At 45.5% G+C, this 24146-nt stretch overlaps 1 protein-coding gene across 1 annotated transcript in view; it reads right to left on the reverse strand.

The window, feature by feature from the left end:
• The window catches only part of ADAMTSL3 (ADAMTS like 3), a 2358716-nt gene that overhangs the window by 159242 nt on the left and 2175328 nt on the right, over positions 1–24146 (reverse strand). Inside the window, exons 25-26 of the mRNA XM_086958228.1 lie at positions 19987–20103; positions 18358–18570 (exon numbers count right to left, since the gene is read on the reverse strand). Coding sequence (XP_086814354.1) covers positions 18358–18570; positions 19987–20103 — 330 coding nt within the window. The remainder of the gene's footprint in view (positions 1–18357; positions 18571–19986; positions 20104–24146) is intronic.

Here is a 24146-nt window from a genome sequence, read left to right on the forward strand (position 1 = left end):
TCCACCAAAACTCATCTCATTCTCTCAACCTCGATGCTTTGATATTTGGATGAGGAAGCCCTTGTCTTACACCGATGAACTACAAACCCCCAAAATAGGGGTGGCCCAATTACCCTACTATTGACTAGCCTGATCTCTAGACCATGGATCCGGCCTACTATCCCCTCTGGATGACTGGGGACTGATATGATTATCAAACCCTGCCTTAAACCAGATACTGACTCTAACACACTCCTTCATCCTGAGATCCAGCCATGATACAAGTATGGTCATTTACCGCCCAACCTGATGCTCCTGTGACCACTTTCTAGATGTACGGGCCTCTTGGCTTGCCTTTTCTCATGACTCCTTTGACTTCCCAAGCCCATGCTCCTATACCCAAAGATCCCTTTGCCTTTCCGCCAATGCTAACACCAGTATCACTTCAAAACACTTAAAATCAGTCCTACTGTGATTAGACAGTAGGATTGCTGAAATATCACCATTGATCAAGTTGGACTCAATTAGTAGTCTACTCTTAGGAGAGTCTGTCCTGATTTATAATCTCCATGTAAATCTTGGCCTTTATGCCACAGAACATCTGACAGGCCAATGTCTTTTACATGAAATGTGTTTTGGGCAGAGACAGAAGAGGGCACGCCATCTGCAAATTAGGCCCTCCACCTGTGGCTGATTCTTCTGCCTCAGCTGTCCATAAGGGAGAGCACACATCCCTCACATCAACCACTGCTTCTTCAACTGAAGAGGTTGAGGCACCTGAGGCAGAGGTACACTCCCTACTCCTGCAGGAACCCTTGAGTTGGGTAAGTTATTACCTGCCCCCTTGTTTCTCATGTAAAGCTCAATGGCTGCATTTCGACCTTTGTCTCCAAATTGATATGCATAACCTGCGACCCTTGGTTCATTCAGACCATAGTTGTCTACCAGATACATTTTTAGGTCTATATGTTCAGTGTCAAAGACCTGCTTGGGATCTCTTTTCTTCTGAAATGCCTGGTGGATCAAGAGGTGGTGGAACCATTCCCAACTCCCCTTTTTAAGGATTTGGCAGGTCAATCTTCATGGTATGCAAGAAAGAACTTGAGTCCTGCCATCAACCTCACATCCCTCAATAGGTGGGTCAGCTTCCATTATTTCAAAATGGCAAGCATCCATGTTTTAGAGACATCTTCCTCACCAACGACTGGATGGGGCACCTAGATCTCAAGGACACCTATTTTTCAATTTCCACCAGCAGCCATAACATTCTGGCAGAACAGCAAGTTCTGGCTGTTCTGCTGCCTTTCGTTCAGCCTTTCCTCTGTCTGTGGTGTTTCACAACGCTCCTCTGGAAAGTAGTAGGCCATTACCTCTCCTGCAGGTTCTATCATCTGATTTACCTCAACAATATTCTTCTGATGGCCCAATATCTACTTCATCCCCTGAAACATCATGAGTACACTGGGTCGCTCCTTCACCATTTGTAATTCGAGAAATCATCCTACCCACCTTCCCACTTCAGAATACCTCACCTTTCTCTTCCAGCTCAAGCTTATGAATGCAAAGCATTGCTGCCTAAATAAGGAACTTCTAAACACACTGGACCGGGTTTCTCTCTCTCTCTCTCAATAAGAAGCCTAGGACAAGATTTTGAGAAGGTACTCTAACGCACATGCAGTGGAGTACCCTTTAGGCCCAACTAACAGTTCGCTTGGGAGGATCGCCACCTTTCTGTTGATGAAGCCCACATTATGTCAGTTGAAGGAAAATTTCTTTCGACGTCACTTTACAGAAGGGCATTACACTGCTCATCTTATTTAGGGTGGGCAGTGTGATGTCCATTTTCCTGTCTGTCATTGTTAGGTAAAACCAGGGAACGAGGGACAGAAAAAAAATAAAACATTTCCCTGGGTGTGGGTGTCATTAATGTTTTGTTGTTCAATAACAAACTACCCCTGTGGGACTTTGTTTTTGAAAAACAAAATTGTAAATGTTTGATGGATAGCTGTCTATACAGATGACGATGTATGCCAAAATATTTGACAATAACCACTATGATGGTTGTTCCAGTCAAGGCATAGACATCACCGAAGGGCCAGTGGTGACCTCTAAATTTGTGGATGGTAGTATATCAGGGTGGAGGATGAAATGTCCTTCGACACCCTGATGGACGGAGCACCAGCCATTAAACTTTGAGTCTGGCCTGTAGCCTGAGTGATAGGCCTTCTTTACTCTTTTATTCTGGTGATATTTCCAAGCCTCCTCAATGTAATTCCTCTGGACTACCACTTCTTAGAGGAACGTCAATGTAAGTTACACAATGCAGAAGTGTGGCTTGTGACAGGGTATTGCACCGTTACAACGCAACTTTTACAACGCACTACCATTACATCGCAACTTTTACAACGCAAATACCATTACAATGCATGCCATTACAACGCATGTCATTACATAGCAGATACTATTACAACACATGCCATTACATCGTAAGTATAGGTAAGTATATAATTTTTATTTATTTTTATTTTACATTAATTTAATTTATATTAAAATTAAACTGAAATATTAATATATTAATTTAAGTAATTTTGGGGTATTTTTAGGTTTTAGGGCTGGGTTTGGTTTTTGGGGTACAGGGGTATTTTTAGGTTTTAGGGCTGGGTTTGGTTTTTGGGGTACAGGGGTATTTTTAGGTTTTAGGGCTGGGTTTGGTTTTTGGGGTACAGGGGTATTTTTAGGTTTTAGGGCTGTGTTTGGTTTTTGGGGTACAGGGATATTTTTAGGTTTTAGGGGTTGGTTTGGTTTTTGGGGTACAGGGGTATTTTTAGGTTTTAGGGCTGGGTTTGGTTTTTGGGGTACAGGGGTATTTTTAGGTTTTAGGGCTGGGTTTGGTTTTTGGGGTACAGGGGTATTTTTAGGTTTCAGGGCTCGGTTTGGTTTTTGGGGTACAGGGGTATTTTTAGGTTTTAGGGCTGGGTTTGGTTTTTGGGGTACAGGGGTATTTTTCGGTTTTAGGGCTGGGTTTGGTTTTTGGGGTACAGGGGTATTTTTAGGTTTTAGGGCTGGGTTTGGTTTTTGGGGTACATGGGTATTTTTAGGTTTTAGGGCTGGTTTTGGTTTTTGGGGTACAGGGGTATTTTTAGGTTTTAGGGCTGGGTTTGGTTTTTGGGGTACAGGGGTATTTTTAGGTTTTAGGGCTGGGTTTGGTTTTTGGGGTACAGGGGTATTTTTAGGTTTTAGGGCTGGGTTTGGTTTTTGGGGTTCAGGGGTATTTTTAGGTTTCAGGGCTGGGTTTGGTTTTTGGGGTACAGGGGTATTTTTAGGTTTTAGGGCTGGGTTTGGGTTTCGGGGTACAGGGGTATTTTTAGGTTTTAGGGCTGGGTTTGGTTTTTGGGGTACAGGGGTATTTTTAGGTTTTAGGGCTGAGTTTGGTTTTTGGGGTACAGGGTTATTTCGACTTTAAATAAATTAAATTAATTAAATTAATTTAATTAAATTTAATTAAATTAATTACAATATTTACAATTATAAAATTAATTGAATTACAATACTTAAATTAAATTACATTAATTTCTGTTTTTATTTATTTAATTTATTATAATTAAATAATATTATTTACAATTTTTAAATTAATTATATTTCTTTAATTATATTAAATTAAATTATATTAAGTATTATTTTAAATTTAATTAAATTATATTTATTGTAATAAATTGCATTATATTATTTACTATTTATAAATTTATTATATTTCATTAATAATATTATATTAAATATATTAAATGTATTACAATTTTAATATTAATTAAATCAGTATAATTAAATTAATTTAAATTAATTATTGTTTTAAAATTTTTTGAATTATATTTATTATTTTACATTTATTAAACTAACTTTATTAAAAAAAAATTTAAAAAGATATACTTACCTATACTTACGATGTAATGGCATGCGTTGTAATAGTATCTGCTATGTAATGACATGCGTTGTAATGGCATGCATTGTAATGGTACCTGCGTTGTAAAAATTGCGTTGTAACGGTCTGCGTTGTAAAATAACGCGTTGTAACGACATAGATCCTTGTGACAGCCATTTCCGGCTTTTGCCTGGAAATCACTTTGGAATTAGACACCAGCAGGTTGTGCTGGGGTGTCCTTCTCCGTAGACTCATGATAGAGGTCTGTGTTCCAATGAAATAGTGTTTTTCCAAATCAACTGCCTGTAACTGTTGGCTGGGACGTAAGACATGAAGAGCCTGAACAGGACCTGTACTCGCTGTATAATACCCCTGCAGATGGCCAACATCTAGGCCGCTTTATTTTCCTTAGCCTCAAGGCCTCAAGTCAAGTCAAGTCAAGTCAGAAATTTGTATAGCGCGCTACTCACCCAGAGGGTCTCAAGGCGCTTAAAGGAGAGGGGTTCGCTACTGATCGAACAGCCAGGTCTTGAGTTGTTTTCTGAAGGAGAGGTGGTTCTGTGTATGACGGAGGTGGGTGGGGAGGGAGTTCCAGGTCTTGGCCGCTAAGTAGCAGAAGGATCTTCCTCCCATGGAGGCTCTTCGATTGCGTGGAATCGCGGCGAGGGCTTGGTTGGATGATCGTAGTTGGCGGGTGGGGGTGTAAAAGGTCAGGCGAGTGTGGAGGTATCTGGGTCCTAGGTCATGGAGGGCCTTGTGTGCGTGGGTGAGGAGACGGAACGTGATTCTCTTGTTGACGGGGAGCCAGTGCAGGTCTCTCAGGTTGCCGGATATGTGGTTGTGGCGGGGTATGTCTAGGATGAGTCTAGCGGAGGCGTTCTGAATGCGTTGAAGTCTTTTCTGTAATTTGGCTGTGGTTCCGGCGTAGAGGGTGTTTCCGTAGTCCAGTCGGCTGGTGACAAGTGCTTAGGTGATCGTCTTCCTTGTTTCGGTGGGGATCCATCGGAAGATCTTTCGGAGCATGCGTAGGATGTTAAAACATGATGATGAGACGCCGTTGACTTGTCTGGTCATCGAGAGTGAGGAGTCTAGGATGAATCCCAAGTTGCGAGCATGGTCCGTTGGTTTGGGTGCGCTGCCTAGGGCCAGGGGCCACCAAGAGTCGTCAAAGGCAGAGGGGGATCATCCTAGTATGAGGACTTCCGTCTTGTCTGAATTCAGTTTTAGACGGCTGTTCTTCATCCACTCGGCTACGTCTTTCATCCCTTTGTGTAGGTTGGTTTTGGCGGTGGTTGGGTCCTTGGTGAGGGAGAGGATCAGCTGGGTGTCGTCTGCATAGGAGATGATGTTGAGGTAGTGTTGGCGTGCGATGGATGCGAGGGGACTCATGTAGACGTTGAAGAGGGTGGGGCTGAGCGATGATCCTTGTGGAACGCCGCATATGACTTCGGTGGCCTCTGATCTGAAAGGGGGGAGGCGGACTCTCTGGGTTCTTCCGGTGAGGAACGAGATGATCCAATCCAAGGCCTTATCTTGTATCCCGATGTTCTTGAGGCGTTGTACAAGGGTGCGTTGGCAGACTGTGTCGAACGCTGCGGAGAGGTCCAGGAGGATGAGGGCCACTGTTTCCCCGTTGTCGAGCAGTGCCCGGATGTCGTCTGTGGCTGCAATGAGGGCGGTCTCGGTGCTGTGGTTGGCTCGGAAACCGGACTGTGAGGGGTCGAGGGAATTGTTAGACTCAAGGAAGGCGGCGAGCTGACTGTTGACGGTCTTCTCTATGACTTTGGCGGGGAATGGGAGGAGCGAAATGGGGAGGTAGTTCTTAAGCTCGGTGGGGTCTGCTGTAGGTTTCTTCAGGAGGGCACTGAGTTCGGCATGTTTCCAGCTTTCCGGGAAGGTAGCGGTGTTGAAGGAGCAGTTGATGATGTCCCGGAGTTGGGGGGCGATAATGGAGTCGGCCTTGTTGAAGATGTGATGAGGGCATGGGTCGGTTGGCGATCCGGAGTGGATGGAGTTCATCGTGCGGATGGTGTCTTCGGTGCTGATCGAGGTCCAGGCGCGGAAGGTGGTGGTGGGGGGCTTCGGTTCTGTGGTTGGGGGAGTGGTCAGGTCGCCGAAGCTGGTATGTATGTCAGCGATCTTACTGTGGAACAATGAGGCTAGTGAGTCGCAGAGCTTTTAAGAGGGAGTGATGTCGTTGTTGCCGGCGCTGGGATTGGTGAGCTCTTTGACAATGCTAAAGAGTTCCTTGCTGTTGTGGGCGTTGTTGTGTAGTCGATCCTTGAATGCTGATTTTTTGGTGGTGCGAATCAGCTGGTGGTGTTTGCGGGAGGCGTTCTTGAGGGCGGTCATGTTGTCTGAGGTTGGATTTCTTCACCAGGTTTTCTCAAAGGTGCGGTAGTTCTTTTTGGAGTTCTTGAGGTCGTCGTTGAACCAAGAGGCTTTTTTGCTTCCTGGCTTGTTGGGAGGGTTTTTCAAGGGTGCTAGTTCGTCAGCGCAGTGGGTGATCCATTGTGCGAGATTGATGGCTGCTTGATTCGGGTCCGTTGGTCTGGCGGGAGGGTTTTGGTTCAGAGATGTGGTGAGCTGGTCGGTGGTAATTTTGTTCCAGCTTCTACGAGGAACTTGTTGCGGGTGGTGGTGGGTCGTGGTCTTTCTGAAGCTGAAGTGGACGCAACTGTGGTCTGTCCAGTGGAGTCCCGTGGCGTGATTGAAGGAGATGTGCTTGCTGGAGGAGAAGATTGGGTCGAGTGTGTGTCCAGCATAGTGGGTGGGGGTGTTTACTAGTTGTTTGAGTCCGAGATTGGCGAGGTTGTCCAGCAGGGTGGAGGTGTTGTTGTCGTTGTTATTCTCCAGGGGGAAGTTGAGGTCCCCAAGGAGAATATAGTCATCGGAGGGGAGGGCGTGTGGGCTGACAAAGTCAGCGATGTCTTCACTGAATTGTATGCGGGGTCCTGGGGGTCTGTAAATGAGGGTGCCTCTGAGTGTGGTCTTGGGGTCGGTGTGTATCTGGAAGTGAAGGTGTTCTGCGGCTGTGAGGGTGTTGTCGGAGCTGGTTGTGATGCGGATGGTGTTCTTGTGAACGATGGCGATGCCTCCTCCTGTTTTGTTGATGCGGTCTCTTCGGATGATCTTGTATCCATCCGGGATGGCTATGGCGATGTCGGGCGCTGATGAGGCGTTCATCCAGGTTTCCGTGAGAAAGGCGACGTCCGGAGTTCTGGTGTCGAGTAGCTAGGTCTGGGGCTGGTGATATACTGTTTGAGTGATTAGGTTTGCATCTATTGTAAGATATTTTTAGTGTAGTCCTTTTGTGACCGTGACCTGGGCCATCAAAACATAGTCCTATTTCTATGTCTAGGGCCGTCCTGGTGTTTCATTCTGAAGATCTGGTCACCCCCTACATGTGGAGCATGGTCCGTACTGATTTGTAAATGGTGGGACTCTGGAGTCTGGTGTGGTACAAGGGATGAAAAACGATGGGTTGGAATGCCGGAGTGAATTGCCAGTGGTTTCAGGTTAATTGCAAGCGTTCGTGACATCACTCTTTGTGCGTTTTTTACTAGAATTTTTGAACTATCTTTCCGTGAACACATTGTTAATGTCCACCAATTCAGAATTATCGGAAAATATACCTTTTTTGTAATACTTTGCTTGGATAGGCACAATTCGACCATTTCAATGAATGCTAAAATATTTTTTAACTTAATTGACAAACATGTATTCTAAGTGTGCTTAAATGAGCAACTTTTAAAACGAACATACCATAGGAGGAAGTAGCTGCTATCCTGGTGTGACATACGATATTGTTTTGTTCCGCTGGGCAGGCTTTTTCAGGGACAGGACAGAAATAGCTGCGCCTGACGCTCTACAATGCCGGGGTGGCACTAACCACTGCTTCTTGTTTGTGTCACCACTACTGCAACAAGCACGGTACTGTCAAAGCACTTGTATTTAACCAACTCGTCGTGGTTAAGTGTTCCTTTGCTGGCAATTCATTCCTTCTAGAAATCATCTCTAATGAAACAATACCCCGTCGCTGAAGCTGTTGTAACACAAGCCTTGACACACTGAATTAGTAAGTGAGCATACGCACGAAACCCTCTAAGTTTCACTCCCCCCATCCCCCACCATTATAGGAAGTGGCGTAACGCAAAATGATAGACCCCCCACTGCAAAATGTAATGGGCCCTATTATTCGGAGGCCCCAAGTCGCCCGTATCTCACAGATAGTCATTGTCCTGGTGCTGAATGGGGTACCCCTGAAGGAACGGGGCCCCCTGACATGGTCGGGCCCACCTGCGCCGCAGGGGACTGCATTACGCCCCAGATTACATGTAGAAGGTTTTTTTTTTTTTACTTTTGGATAATTTTTGTTTTGAAGTAACTGTTGGTCTTTCAGACCAGTGATGGACGAAGCAGATTTTCTAAATGTTGATCGTCTGTGTTTGGGTCTTATTACTTCACCTGTGTCTATGTGTTGAAATCACATGACCAATTAAAATTCATAGGCACTAGTTAAGATGAAGCGTTTCGGCGCATAAATGCATTATCGGAAGTAGCATACGCAGAAACTGTGCATCATGCCAGACATATTACTTTGGGAAGCAGGACTGGCCTGCATGCAAACTATTAGGTCTAACAACAGGCTGGTGTAGTGCCTGGCTAGTCACGGTTCTAGTGTTTGTGGTGCCAGCCACCTCTGAGGGCTGCTTACACCCCACCCACACCCATCCAACACAGGCATCAAAGGACATGTGACCCTGGTAACACAAGGTGCCGGGCGCACATGCCCTGGGCCAGTTCCAGTAAGCATATTCCAGTGTCCGTGTCATCATTCTATGTGCATTTGGGCCTAGCGACACACCACAATACAGCTGGAACCTCTGCGAGCCCAGAAAGTCTGAGGCAAGTTAGCCACATGTTAGGCAAGCCGGTTGTGACTGACTCTTCTTCATCTTTACCAGCCTTTCAGAGTCACTACTCTGTGAGTGAGGCTTATTGTTGCCTGACGGATCTGGTCTCCAACAATGTCCAATTTTAATTAATGCTTCAAGATTACAAAGGTTCATAAGGCTTGTGCTTCCTTTCTTTTTTTTTTTTATTACATCTACTGGTGGTTAATCTAGTCTTTAAAAGTTAGTATTATAACTGTATTAACAGCACACAATTTATCAAATATAGACATGACAATTGGATTTAACAGCAGACCAGTATTCATTATTACTTCACTGTCGGCTCAGAATGTAAATTGTCATTTATTTGACCCATACATCTCTAAGGAATAGATGTTCTCAGTTTGAGGTCACAAGGAACAGCACCCGCTCTCAGGCTTAAGACATTAAACGGATATAGGATGAAGGGAGAAGGTTCATGAATTATTCTCTGTGTAGTACAACCTCTTACCACATCTTTTCACCTGACACGAATGCAAGGTGCTCATAAGGAGAATTATTACAACAGATACCAAGAGTGTGAAAGATTTGAATAAACAACAATTCATTAAATAAGAAAATTCACAAAGAATAAAAAGAGCTGTAAATACATCTTAGTAGACACCCTAAACATTATTATCCCTAACGCCATAAATACAAATGTCATTGCATGATGTGCAAGTGCATAGTGCAAGCAGGTAAAAATGCAAATATACTTTGCAATAACAGTCAGGTCAAATTCAGCATTCTGATTATATCAAAACGAGAACTAGTCTGAAATTATAAATACCCAAAATGCCACTTTCAAGCTCAAGGAAACCAGATATAGAATTGTCAAGCGCTAAATGTCCTTTTCTAAAGTGTCAGCTATAGAAGTGCAAAATAATAAATACATATGCATCCCATCTAATAGTCTGTAATAAAGGCAATGCCAAAGTGCCAGTTGGTAGTAACCCGTTGCAAGGGGTAGCTAAAGCTGATCCTATCGCAACTCTCATGCTTTTATTCCTCCTATCTTACATCAAGTCTGTATATATGGAGCAGAGTATTTCCAAATTCCAGAAAGGAGTTTGCCTTTCATAACTCTCTGTGCATAGAGATGCTGCTTTAAGTACACTTTCTTCATTTTCTCTAACCACATTTGCAACCTATGTGGTTCAGCAAATTTCCAAAGTGCCGTAATCGTTGACCTTGCCGACCAATGACGGGCTCAAACAGGACTAATACCTAGATGCTTTGAGGAACCTAGCAATACAGCATTCACATCCACGGAGTACGCCTTCCCCATAAAAACCCAAAGTCCTCTCAGAACATCTTCCCAAAAATGTTCACACTATTACATTCTCAGAGAATGTCAATCCAGCTGCCCAATTCAGAGCATTTGGGACATTGAACAGATATGTTAACATACCAATTATGTAGCAATGTTGGGGTATAATACTAAACTTTGGGCTTACAGTTGCATTTTATAACAGTTAAGGCGTTGTACAACTTTGGAGCTGTGGGCAGAATCTTCCATCCATTGGTCCTGAGTTAAGTTCACCCTATCTCTTGTGACCATTTGGTTTGCATAATTCAAAACTGGACCAGGAAGTTATTTCGCCCTGAATTCTGCCATTTTACCCATTGGCTCTGTTCAGTGTAGACCTGCATATAATGAAAAAGAGCCCGACTACCTCCCAGGTTGTTTAAATAGGCAAGGGTTGATATTTCCTTAAAATTGAAACAATCTGGTAGTAAACTAGCTTATTCTACCCCCGAAATATCGTAAAAAGTAGCGGAGCAGTTTCCCATGGGATTAATGCCCCATTAACCATCCAATCTCCAACTCTCCCCAGATCAAATTTCTCCAATGTAGAAGCTACCCCAAGCAATCCATTGGGGCAAAAGCTCTTAACAGGAGTCTCAGCATGAATATTAGGAATTTGTAACAGGTGAAATAGTTGCTTATGCTTAGTTCTGAAGGCCAAAAATGTATGATACCTGACCGTTTTTGGACTCTTTTCCAGGGGAATAGTGGGATCTTAACGACATGAGATTCCTTCACCCATAGTACAAAGAAAAGAATTTTCAAACGTTTTTCACTTAACCAAATCAACATACCTGGTGCAATTCAGCAAATGGGCGGCTCAATAATAACTTCTGGAATCTGGTAGAGCTTACCCTCCTTGATCCCTCGTTAGTCAACCTAATCATACTAATTCTCGGGCTGCTCTTATCCCAAATAAAACTGCTACTCTGTCCATTCAGCTGCTGAAAAAACGTATAATTAAGCACACAGGGAACTGATGTAATTTTTTTTACTCGAGCAAGATATACATTTTAACTAGTGCCACCCTGCCAATTATCGAAATTTGCATCTTACCCTAACGTTCCAACAAATTCTGAACCTTCCAGGGCAAAGTGGGATAACTTAAATATTATAGATCGTCATACTTTTCTGATACCCTTATGCCCAAACAACTAACTGGTTTTTGCTGATATTTATTCAGAAAATCCGAGGGTAGAACCGAGACATCAGTGTGAAAAATAAGAATCTCTGTCTTAGAGATGGAAACTCACAACACTGTAAACCTTCAAAATTGAGAAAAATACCATAAAGCTCTTGGATCACCCCCGCTCCTCTGCCAGATGTAAGATCGTCTCCGTATAATTTAAGTTTTCCTATCCCCGGTGCTTCTGCTCTCACCCCCACATTCTGGCGAATACAACAAGCAAGAGGCTCAATAAAAAGGGCAAAAAGATTTGAAAACAGCGAGCAGCCCTGTCTGTTGGCCCTGGAAATCTACCATTAAAAATTAAGAGATATTACAGGTGACGAACCCTGATACAATGCAGCGATTGAACTTGTAAGCAGGGATGGATACCCCCATGGCCTCCATTACCAGAAACAAATAATCACAGCCCACAAAGTTGAAAACCTTCTCTGCATCAATAAACAAAACCTAAACAAGACCACTGCAGGAGTTTAAGGAAGATTAAAATAATCAATTACTTCTGTCAAATAATGTATGTTATAATAGAGTTGACGCCCAGGGATAATCCCGCACTGGTCTTTCCCAATTAACAAAAGGCATAACTTCAGCTAACCTTGCTACAAAAATGTTCATTAAAATGTTAGAGTCTGAATTCAGCAGTGTAATTGGGTGGAATACATTGATGTCCATCAGGTCTTTGTCCTTCTTAAGAAAGCATGTTAGCAGACCTTTACAAAAAAACAGAAGGGATGGAACCGCTCATCAGTATAGAAATAAATAAGGTCATCCGAGGGCCTTTCACCTCTGAAATCATAACCTGATAGCACTTCCCAGGAAACCCATCAACTCCTGGTACCTTACCTTTTGACAGAGGTCTAACCGCTGCCTCTGCTTCTAATAATTTTATTAGGGCCACTTTGCTGGACAACGTTGGAAGGAAAACACCATCTACAAAACTGTACATCTCTCTCAAATCTGAAGGGTGGCCAACTGCATAAAGAGTTGTAAAATGCTGAAGAAATACCCCCTTGATTACCGAGGCTTCCCTCGGCAAGGACCTAGTTAATGGCTCCTGTATTTTATCTACAGTATTTTTGGCTTGTCTGGCTCTAACTTGCCTAGTTAGCAGCTTTCCACTTACTTCTCCTTCCTCATATAATTGTTGCCCATAAGTTCTAGCATTGATAACTTGCTTCTCAAAAGGAAACTGCTGCAGCTTTTGCTTTGCCCACTCTCTCTCTTTAAAATTTAAAGCATTGGACTAACTTATTGTTGAAGCCTTGAAACATTGTAATCCCCCCCTCTAATGGTGGGTTTAAAAGCTTCTCAGATATTATCCGGAGAAGAAGTAAATCAATTTCCCTAAAAAACCAATGACACCCACGTCCTCATTTGTGCAATGAATGATTCATAAGCAAGTAATGATGGGTCGACCATTTGCAAGCAATTCTCTCATCATCATTTGTGTGTTTGATGTACAGAAGTAAGTGGCCAAGAGTATGCCCAGACGTGGATTCTGTGTTCACAGTGCCACTGAATTCAAGCTGCCCTGATTGAAGAGGCCCAACTAGGCCAAAACTGGTCTTAGGTTGCTTGTGTTCCAGTACAGGGAAGGCCTGGTTTGGCAATTTAGGATGGACTGTTATGATTAGAGCAGGATCAAGAATGATTTACATAGGGGAAGATATGTGACTTGGCATCCTTGGCATGGTTTCCCCCAACTTATGGCCTTTAAACCTCCTGTTTCCTGACTTTGTTTTTGCTGACATTAGGACTCTAGCACTGGTTAGCAGTAGTAAAGTGTGCAAAGTGCTTGTGCTCTTTCCCTAAAGCATGTTAGATTGGCTTATACCCAATTGGCATATTTAATTTACTTGCAAGTCCCTAGTAAAGTGGCACTGCCATTGCCCATGTTCTGTAAATTAAATGTTACAGGTGGGCGTGCAGCACTGATTTTACCACCCACTAAAATAGCACTTTATACATAACTCAGGCCTGCTACTTCAGCCTGTGTGGGAGCAGTTTAAACTGCCATTTTAACCGGGCAAAAGAAACATTTTGAGGTGCAGAGCTTTGTATTTAATATTTAATTTCCATTGACCCCACCAGGTAGGTCGCTCCCCCTCCGCACAGCACCGCCTGTGTCTCCCTGCCCCAGCTGCTGAGGAAGTTTAAGGCCCTCCACCACCCACAGGTTACCACCTGTGCCTCATCCCTGGTGGCCAGTGGTAGGCCGTAGGTAGGTTTGTTCATCCTCCACTTTATTGCTTTTATTGTATTGCGTGTATTTTCATTGTTGTGTCTGTGACTGCTGTTGTCTGTCTTCCCCCACTGCCTGTACGTGGTCCGTGCCCCTTTTTCTTCCCTCTGTTCCCCTCACTGTCCTCGTGCTCTCTCTACCAAGTCTTTCCTTCTGTACCCTTCACTGCCCCGTGTCCCTGCCTGGTTTCCCCTTCTGTTCCCCTCGCTGCCCCCGTGCCTCTCTGTCCATTCTGCCCTCTGTTCCACTTGTTTTTCCCTCGTTTTTCCACTCGTTTTTTTCCCCTAGTTGTTTGTGCCTTTCTGCCCTGTTTCACTCGTTTTCCCCTAGTTTTTTTTAGCCTTTCTGCCCTCTGTTCCACTCGTTTTTCCCTCGTTTTTCCACTCGTTTTTTTCCCCTAGTTGTTTGTGCCTTTCTGCCCTCTGTTTCACTCGTTTTTCCCTAGTTTTTTTAGCCTTTCTGCCCTCTGTTCCACTCGTTTATCCCTCGTTTTTTGTGCCCTTCTTCCCTCTGTTCCACTCATTTTTTGTGCCCTTCTGCCCTCTGTGCCACTCGTTTTTCCCTCATTTTTTGTGCCCTTCTGCCCTTTGTTCCACTCGTTTTTTGTGCCCTTCTGCCCTCTGTACCACTTGTTTTCCCCTCGTTTTTAGTGCCTTTCTGCCCTCTGTTCCACTCGTTTTTCCCAAGTCTTTTGTGGCTTTCTGCCCTCTGTTCCACTCGTTTTACCTAGTTTTTTGTGCCTTTCTGCCCTCTGTTTCACTCGTTTTCCCCTAGTTTATTGTGCCTTTCTGCCCTCTGTTCCACTCTTTTTTCCCTCGTTTTTTGTGCCTTTCTGCCCTCTGTTCCACTCGTTTTCCCCTCGTTTTTGTGCCTTTCTGCCCTCGTTCCACTTGTTTTTATGTGCCCTTCTGCCCTCTGTGCACTTTTCTTCCCTCGTTTCTGTGCCCCTTTTGCCTTCTGTTCCACTCAGTTTTTGCCCTTTTGCCTTCTGTGCCACTCGTTTTACCCTCGATTTATGTGCCCCTTTTCCTTCTGTTACCTTTGTTGTCCCTCGCCGCTGTGTCACCTGCGGCCCCGCCCCCTGACTGCCCACTGTCCATTCGCTGCCCCCGCCTCCCGCCTCCCAGCTGCTCCTCCCTCCCACTCCCCCATATATGCCAGCCGCTGTGCGGCCGCGCCGCTGGCGTGCCTAACGCAAGCCCACCTGCGCCCGTCCGTGCCTGGACCGCACCTAGCGCCAGAACCCCAGGACCCCGCACCTGCCACGACAACCGCCGCCACTACGACACCAGCACTCTGCACGGTCTCAACTCCAGACGGAGCCACACCTGCTTCAAGGCCGCCCCGAAACACACACATGGCCCCTTCACCTGGCGGAACTGCAGCTACACCAGCCTCAGAGCCGACGAACCACCCACCAAGAAAGACCCCAATCACCTTGGATGCATACTACTGAACACTCGCTCTGCACACAAGCATGCCGTCGAGCTCTGGAACCTGCTCGACACAACATTCCCGGACGTTGCCTTCCTGACAGAGACCTGGTTTAATGACTCCTCCGCACCCGACATCGCCATAGCCATCCCAGGTGGCTACAAGATCACCCGCAGAGACCGCACCAACGGAGTCGGAGGAGGAATCGCCATCGTTCACAAGAACAGCATCAGGGTCTCGACTAGCACCGACGACGCACTCAGCACCGCCGAACACATGCAATTCCAGATCCGCACAGACCCTAATTCCACCCTCACAGGCACCCTCATTTACCGACCCCCCAGACCCTGCCCCCAGTTCAGCGACTCCATCGCCAACTTGATCAGCACGCACGCACTGACCTCCACCGACTACATCCTCCTCGGATACCTGAACTTTCACCTTGAGAACAACAACGACAACACCTCCACAACCCTGATCGATAACCTCACCATCCTCAGACTGAAGCAACTCGTCACAACGCCCACCCACTTCTCCGGCCACATGCCTGACCCGGTCTTCACCTCAAGCCCATACGTCTCCATCAGCCACACCACCGAACTCCTCTGGATCGACCACCGCTGCATCCACTTCGCCTTCCAGAAACCAACCACACACCACCGCACCCAACAGATCCCTGCTGCTGCTGGAGCAAAATCACTGAAGACCAACTACACGCAAACCTCGCTCTCAGCCCACCCACCGAAACCTCCAACACCGACGATGCTGCCCACATCCTCAGATGCTGGATCGAGGACTGTGCCAACACCCTCGCCTCGCTGAAGAAGCCCCCCCACAGAGACACCAGCCAGAGGGCCAGCTGGTTCACCCCAGAACTCCTAGCCTCCAAGCAAGCCTGCCGGAAACTAGAGAAGAAATGGCACAGTGAGCAAACTCCGGACAGCCACGCAGCACACAAGGACGCCATCCGCAACCACCACCACCTCATCAGGGGGGCCAAGAGGACCTCCTTCAAAGACCGCCTCGACAACAATGCACACAATAGCAAGGAGCTCTTCAACATTGTGAAGGAACTCTCCAACACCAGCTGCAACACCAACGACATCCCGCCGTCACAAGCCCTGTGTGACTCCCTCGCCACCTTCTTCCACCTCAAGATAGCAGACATCCACGACAGCTTCAACACCCAGACATCCCCAACAGACAGCAACACAAAAGACCCTCCGTACACCATCGACCACGACCCCCTGCTAGCCTGGGCCAGCACGAGAATCAATGACACCATCAAAACCATGAGCTCAATCCACTCTGGCTCTCCGTCGGACCCATTCCCGCTCCACGTCTTCAACAGAGCAAGCAGCACCATCGCACCCCACCTGCGCAACGTCATCAATCTCTCCCTCGAGGCCACGACCTTCCCAGAGATCTGGAAACACACCGAGATCAACGTCCTACTCAAAAAATCTAAGGCAGACCCAAGAGACCACAAGAACTTCCGGCCCACCTCTCTGCTCCCGTTCCCGGCCAAGGTCATCGAGAAAACCGTCAACAGACAGCTAACCCGATACCTCAAAGAAAACAGAATCCTTGACCCTTCCCAGTCAGGGTTCCGCAGCAACCACAGCACCGAGACTGCTCTCATCACCGCCACCGACGACATCAGGACCCTGCTGGACAACGGCAAAACCTCAGCAAAACCTCCTAGACCTCTCTGCCGCCTTCGACACCGTCTACCACTGCACACTATGCGCTCCCCTCCACGCCGCAGGGATCGGAGACAAGGCTCTGGATTGGACCACCTACTTCCTCTCCGGCAGAACCCAGATCGTCCGCCTCCCCCATTCCGTTCCAAAGCCTCCGAGATCATCTGAGGCGTACCCCAGGGATCCTCCCTCAGCCCGACGCTGTTCAACACTTACATGGCCCCGCTCGCACACGTAGCCTGACAGCACGACCTCAACATAATCTCCTATGCCGACGACACTCAGCTGATCCTCTCCCTCACCAAAGACCCCATCACAGCCAAAGCCAACCTCCATGAAGGAATGAAGGCTGTTGCCGACTGGACGAAGACCAGCAGTCTGAAGTTGAACTCAGACAAGACGGAGTCCTCATCCTTGGCTCCAACCTTCAGCCTGGGATGACTCCTGGTGGCCGACGACACTGGGGGCAGCCCCGAAACCCACCGACCACGCACGCAACCTGGGACTCATCCTCGACTCAACGCTCTCAATGACCAAGCATGTCAACGCCGTCTCCTCCTCCTGCTTCAACACCCTCCGCATGCTCTGCAAGATCTACAGATGGATCTCGACAGATACACGAAAGACAGTCACCCAGGTCCTCGTCAGCAGCAGACTGGACTACAGAAACGCCCTCTACGTGGGAGACCCCACTAAGCTCATCAAACGACTACAAGGCATCCAAAACGCCTCGGCACGACTGATCCTCGACGTACCACGCCACGGCCACATAACCCCCCACCTGAGAAACCTGCACTGGCTCCCTGTCAACAAGAGGATATTCTTCAAGCTCCTCACCCACGCACACAAGGCACTCCACAAGACTGGCCCTGCCTACCTCAACAGACGGCTCTCCTTCTACATCCCCAACCACCAGCTACGCTCCGCCGACCTCTCACTCGCCACCGTCCCGCGCATCTAAAGAACAACCACCGGTGGGAGACCCTTCTCCCACCTCGCCGCCAAGACATGGAACACCCTCCCACTGAGCCTAAGACAGACCTAAGACCTGCTGACCTTCAGGAGAATACTCAAGACCTGGCTGTTCGATCAGTAGCGCCCCCCCCCCCCCCCCCAGTGCCTTGAGACCCCCGCGGGTATGTAGTGCGCTTTACTAATTATTGATTGATTGATTGGTTGATATAAGGCACCCTAAGGTAGGCCCTGGGCAACCAGAGGGTAGGGCGCAATGCATTTAAAAAGTAGGATACACACTTTTAAGTTACACATGTCCTGGTAGTGAGAAACTCTTACATTTGTTTCTCACTACTGCAGGTTAACATTGGAGATACCTTACTACTTTTTTAAGTGTAATTTCCAAATGGGAACAGTTCATATTTGGTGTCCTTTACCCCACTAACTTTTAGATACGCAAAACAGCAGCCATTTTGGTGTACAACATTGCTAAAACATGTTGGCAAAGCCAATAGCTCTTGCATAGGCGAGACCCATTGGCTTTGCCAAAGCTTGTTCCAAATGCAAATGTGATGACATGCCACGTCTTAGAATTTTGACTGTTATAGGCTTGTTCCACAAATAAAACCTTAAATGTGATAAAATACACATCAGAAACACATGGGAACCAACAGCAAATGTGTCTAAAAATCCAACATACCTTCTACAGTGACATTTACCCAAGCAGAGAGAGTCTTTGTGTTATGCAGTGTCCAACACTTATACTGGCCGGCGTGGTGTCCAGAAAGGGGGCCCACTTCTAAGACTCGACCCCAAACCAGGATTCTATGTTCCAGGTCTTTCACCTCCTGAATAGGATCATTGTGTAGAAGCCAGTGAATTCTGTTTCTATGACTGGTCTGCAGCGGACAACCTACAAGTTAACATAATCTGATATTGTTCTTTGGTAAATCATTTAAATTACAATAGAAAAAAATGCAATTTCTTTGATGTGAGACAAGTATCAAAATATTTCCACAAGAAGAACAAAAAGAAATTTGCATTCGTGAGAGATGTAAAAAATCTAGAATTAACGACTTTCAAAGGAAACGATACAAGGTGGGTGATAGTTGGACTACACTGCCTGTTATTCCTCCTGAAAGTTATTAGTTGTTGCTCTAACTAATCGACCATTAGACCACATTCTAACCGAGAGCAAAGTTCCAATCTTACCTGCATTTGGTAAATCATTACTGAAAAAAATGATTGTTTTAATATTGATCCTAGTGTTGACTTCAGCTCACTGCAGTTTTAACTTCTCCTTTTGTGAAGGTAGGCAAAGTCTCCTAATATACCCCACTATAATGTGGCAAAGTTCAACTGTTTTTTTCCTGCATCTGGTTGTACAGCATGAGCAGGGCTGGCGGTCAGAGTGCAGGACATCGCCTACAAGTGCCCCACTACAACTCAGAGCTGCCCTTGGCCTTGAGTGGCAGAAGGCGAATGCTGCAGCACCCTCCATCACAACATGATCGAAGGCATGCCATGAACAGTGGGAATTTCACTGCCTGGGTAATGCTGCAGGGTGCGGCAAAGACAAAGGTTAGTCAGTAGTGGTAGGGCTAAAGTTGGGTGAGTAGCAGCTCCAAAAGGCAGTAGTAATGTGTCAAAACCACAATTAGAGATAAGGTCCAAGGGCAAGTTTAACGACCCAAACTAGATATGTACCCCAACATAAGGTACCATAACAGTAATTATATCTAGGAGTCACTGTGAAATCAGAACTTCAACACGGAAAAACAATACGTTGGTTAAATAGAAGTGGAGACCCAAATGTGCAACCAAGTGTGACAGAAAAAATATATGAGCTAAAGCTCAAGGGCATGGGTGAATTTTCCCATCAGTACCCGCTCTGTACCGCCCTTTTTGACATCATATACCAAGTGCGTGATATTCCATTGCTCAGCACATCTGATAATGGTCTCCATTTGCTCAACTTCTGAGACTTCTACCTTGTGAGTCAAATGTTGCAGGACCTTCAATGACCACAGCCTCTGGTACCATTGCGCAAGTGGGGGTATCTCTTTATTCTACCAATGAAAATCAATGACAATTTGTGCAGTTCCCTAACAATGCAGAACCCTATACCATTCCTATCTGCTCATGCATTTTTGTCCATGAGATCTTAGGTTAAAAATCTATCTTGCTGGGTTATCAGACAATGATTAGCCTAGCATGTGGGGCAAAGTTCTCCCTACCTCCTTTTTTAAACAAAAAGGAGTTTCCAGCTTTCTACACGTCCGAGCTCGTTACGTTATTAAGAAGTGAAGTTACAAGTAAAGGAACTTACCGATACGCAAGACGACTCCAGATTTAGCTGTGCTGTTGGTGCCAACTCCAGAGGCCATCAGAATTCGCTTCTTTTCATTTACTTTTAAAAATACTGGATTTGAATCAGAATGTACTTCTGTTGGATTAAAAGAATGGATAAATAATGAAATTAAAAAGCGGATGTATTCATAACTACCTTACTCTGGTCTAGCAGACCTTTGTGGAGATGTTTACAAAACAGATGCACTTGATGAAGGTTACTGTGCTGTAAGGATGTAAGAGCGATACCACAACCACAGCCTGTCTGCCCTGCTGAAGGACATCACTGTCTTTATGAGCATGATCGGAAGCAATATTCGAAAGCGCATTGACCCCAAGAACAAGTATTTAAAGCGGGATATAAGAATGAATGATCTCTTGTAAACAATGAGAATGTTTACACTATTCTACGTGAGCAGCAATGCACAGTACCAGCATAGATGTATGACGTTACAACGCAGGCTATTACAACGCCTGCCTTTACAACGCGGTTTTTACATCGCATACCTTTACAACGCATAGCGCTTAGAGGTGCTGGATAGTGAAAAGTTTAATTTTCTTTTCCAACTCCAGTCCCCGTGGACACTAGGGAAGGTGTTGGATAGAAAATTAAACGTATTCCCTATCCTAGAGCGCCCCCCAGCGCAATGCGTTGTAATGGTTTGCGTTGTAATGACCGCGTTGTAATGGTAGTGCGTTGTAAAAGTTTTGTTGTAAAGGTTGTTCACCTACCAGCATCATCACGGTGAACACCGGCCTCGGTTACATTAACGATTGTAAAGTTAAAGTCCAAATCAAATTTTATTAAGTAAACATGAAATGATTATATTAATTTTTATAGCAGTATTTGGACATTTCGTTTATTGCCAGTGAGCATGTGACAAGGCTTTTGTAAATATGCAATCTGTCGACAACTTGTACAGTCATTTTGAGAGAGTTTGAGAGTCAGGGTACCAGACTTCCCAAGGAGCAGACAAATTATGACCGGGTAAAAGGAATGATCACAGAAGAGCCTTTGAGAATGACAAGCAATGAAGAACCCTTAGGGTACGAGGGGGAAGGCAATAGGTAAAGGTGAAGAGAGTGTGCACAAGTTACCATCGTAAATGGGAAAAGGAAGATGTAACATAGTGGAGTGGGAGGAGAATAAATGAAGGGGACAGACCACTCCCCAGGGAGAAGTGGGAAAGCAATGTGTGGTTAGTAAAGGGACAGGGGATTAGAGGGCTGCCATTGGACAGGAGTTTTTAAGAGAAGAAGGAGTTGGACACATCAATAGAAGGAGAGAGGGATTGGAAAGACAGAGTCATGAGGGATGCACCAGGATGGGAATAAGCAGTGAGACTGGTAAATGTTCTTCCATGGTGGAACCCAGAGTGGGGAAGAGTACAATGATAACGTAGGACCAGGTGGGAGGTCTGGGACACGGCCAATTCGGACTTCCCTCCAGAGCACCTAAGCTGCTGTGAGATGCAAAAGGATAACATAGTAAATCACCCTGTAACTAAGGTGCATCGCCAGGGCCTGCTTTGGGTGGTGTGACCGGTGCGGCCGCACTGGGTGCTGACCTGGGGAGGGGGGCGCTGACCTCCGGGGGCGCTATATTTAGCAATACCCTACGATTTAAAAACACCTGCAGCAGAGCTCCTTCTACACCCAGTTTACAAGCAGCAATACAAATGTCAAGATAGCTCCTGGGATTATTGTTCCTGCTAGAGAGAGAAATCAGAGTTTTGTCTAGTAATGTTCTTTCATGGTGGAACCCAGAGTGGGGAAGAGTACAATGATAACGTAGGACCAGGTGGGAGGTCTGGGACACGGCCAATTCGGACTTCCCTCCAGAGCACCTAAGCTGCTGTGAGATGCAAAAGGATAAAATAGTAAGTTGAGCAAGACTAAAGAAAGAGAGTGAGGTTCACCTTCAGAGTGATGTCACAAACTAGGAGCAGGGTATGGAGCAATGCCAGAAGATCTCGTGGGGCACTTAGGACAAGCACCTAATAGGAAAATGGTAGCTGGATAAGGAAGGTAGTATACCCAGGAGGCAATAAACGGATAGAGGTACCTAAAGTGATAAAGATCGAGGGATTTGGAAATACAGATATAGAAAGTTGGCAGAAGAAATTGGGAAGAGATGGCAAAATGATAGGAAACAGTGAAGATGTGCGCTACCAAGCCCTCATATGCACGCCTCATTCAGATCAACAAGCAGACGATTAAGATGAGATAATATGTAGACATCTTAAAGTTGTTACAATAGAAAGTGTGGTGGACGGAGGGACTAATGGAAGAGGAAAGGAGCTAATGTAAAGGCCTCAACATGAATTATTTGTTTATCTGTACTATTAGAAGCACTCACACCCGATGCATACTCGTGCAAACCGCATATATTTAAATACATATATTTAATAAAGTAAGTCCAAGTTCATGTTGGCAGGATGACATAGCATTGCTGTGATTGAGAATTAGGATACAGAATTACACTTGTGTCACCCGCAATAGCCCTTTCTCAACGACTAGTGGTCACTGCAATGAATAGTGCCCACAAGGAAATTCACATGATCAACAGCATTCCAGTGACAATCACCCTGTAACTAAGGTGCATTGCCAGGGCCTGCTTTATGGTGGTGCGACCGGTGCGGCCGTACTGGGTGCTGATCTGGGGAGGAGGTGCTATGTTTAGCAATACCCTACGATTTAAAAACACCTGCAGCAGAGTTCCTTCTACACCCAGGTTACAAGCAGCAATAGAAATGTCAAGATGGCTCCTGTGATTAATCATCCTGCTAGAGAGAGAAATCAGAGTTTTGTCTAGTGGCAGTTTTGGCTCACCATAAAGCAGCACAGAGAGTTAGTATGCCTTCCACAAAGAATGTGTACTGTGTAGCTCACAGATCTGTATTTTATGTGGATAGCAGAGAGGGTTACTGCTTTTGCCACAGAGATCCTTTTGTTCCCGCAGTTCATAAGATACAACCCTTATGTAGCGCAGATACTCTTAGGAACTGTCATCAAACAGCTGCATGCAAACGGCATAAAATAGGTTAGGAAGTTATGTTTTTCCCCCCTGTCTTTCATTATCTATTCCTAATGTTTCTGAAAAAGATTTGTTTCTGTAGCTATACATTCTTATTAGTAAAGCCAGGCTTTACCAGTGCTTTACATCAAATAAAACATATGTGAGAGTGGAGCTGTGGGAGATATGGGGCACATTCATCTGATTGTAGTGAGGAACGACGAGGTCTTGGGGGTTGCCAAAAATAATTTCACACCGGGCGCCAACAGCTCTAAAGCCGGCAGGATGGGGCAGGCAACATTGGGCTTGCACACAATCAGCCACATGCATCATCCCGGCCTTTTGCGAATTCCAAATTGCGAAAAATAGGGAATCGCAATTTGGAATTCGCAAAATGGGATGCATGTATATTTTCGCAAATTATTTGCGATTCAGTAAAAATCGCAATTTGTACCGAATCACAAATGTTATGCAAATTCCAAAGTGCGAATTCGCAATTCCCAATGATTCCTATGGGACAAAAGTCCCATAGGGATCAATGGGAAGGCTTTAACAAATTGCGATTTTCTTTTTGAAAATCGCAATTTGTTAATGCATTCCAAGGGTGCAGAGGGGGGTCCAAAGGACACCCCCCTGCACCCCAGAAATGTAATTTGAAGTGCATGTTTCACACACACATGTCCTAAGGACATGCGTGTCTGAAACATGAGCGTTTAAAAAATTCATTTTTTAGCTTTTTCAAAACTTTTTGCAAATTACCACGAGGTTCAACCTCGTGGTAATTTGCACCTCCTAATTGCTAATTCGCAATTTGAAAAACAATCATGCATTGCTTTTAAGGAATTGCAAAATTGCGATTCCTTAAAAGCAATCGCATTTTTGGAAACCGCTAAAAATAGCGATTTTCACAAAAATGCATGATGCATCCCAAAAACTTATTTAGGAAGTGCAAACGGCCGATTTTACCGATTCGCACCGTTTGCACTTCCTAAATAGGTTGATGCATGTGGGTGAACATCCCTGCAGATACAAAGCACTGGGGCACTCCTTACCTGGGCAATCCTGCACTTTATAAATTCAAATCAAATCCAAGCATGAATGCTCAAACTGTAATGACCACCACC

This window comes from Lissotriton vulgaris, chromosome 2_1 (assembly GCF_964263255.1).
Source record: "Lissotriton vulgaris chromosome 2_1, aLisVul1.2, whole genome shotgun sequence".
Taxonomy (NCBI): domain Eukaryota; kingdom Metazoa; phylum Chordata; class Amphibia; order Caudata; family Salamandridae; genus Lissotriton; species Lissotriton vulgaris.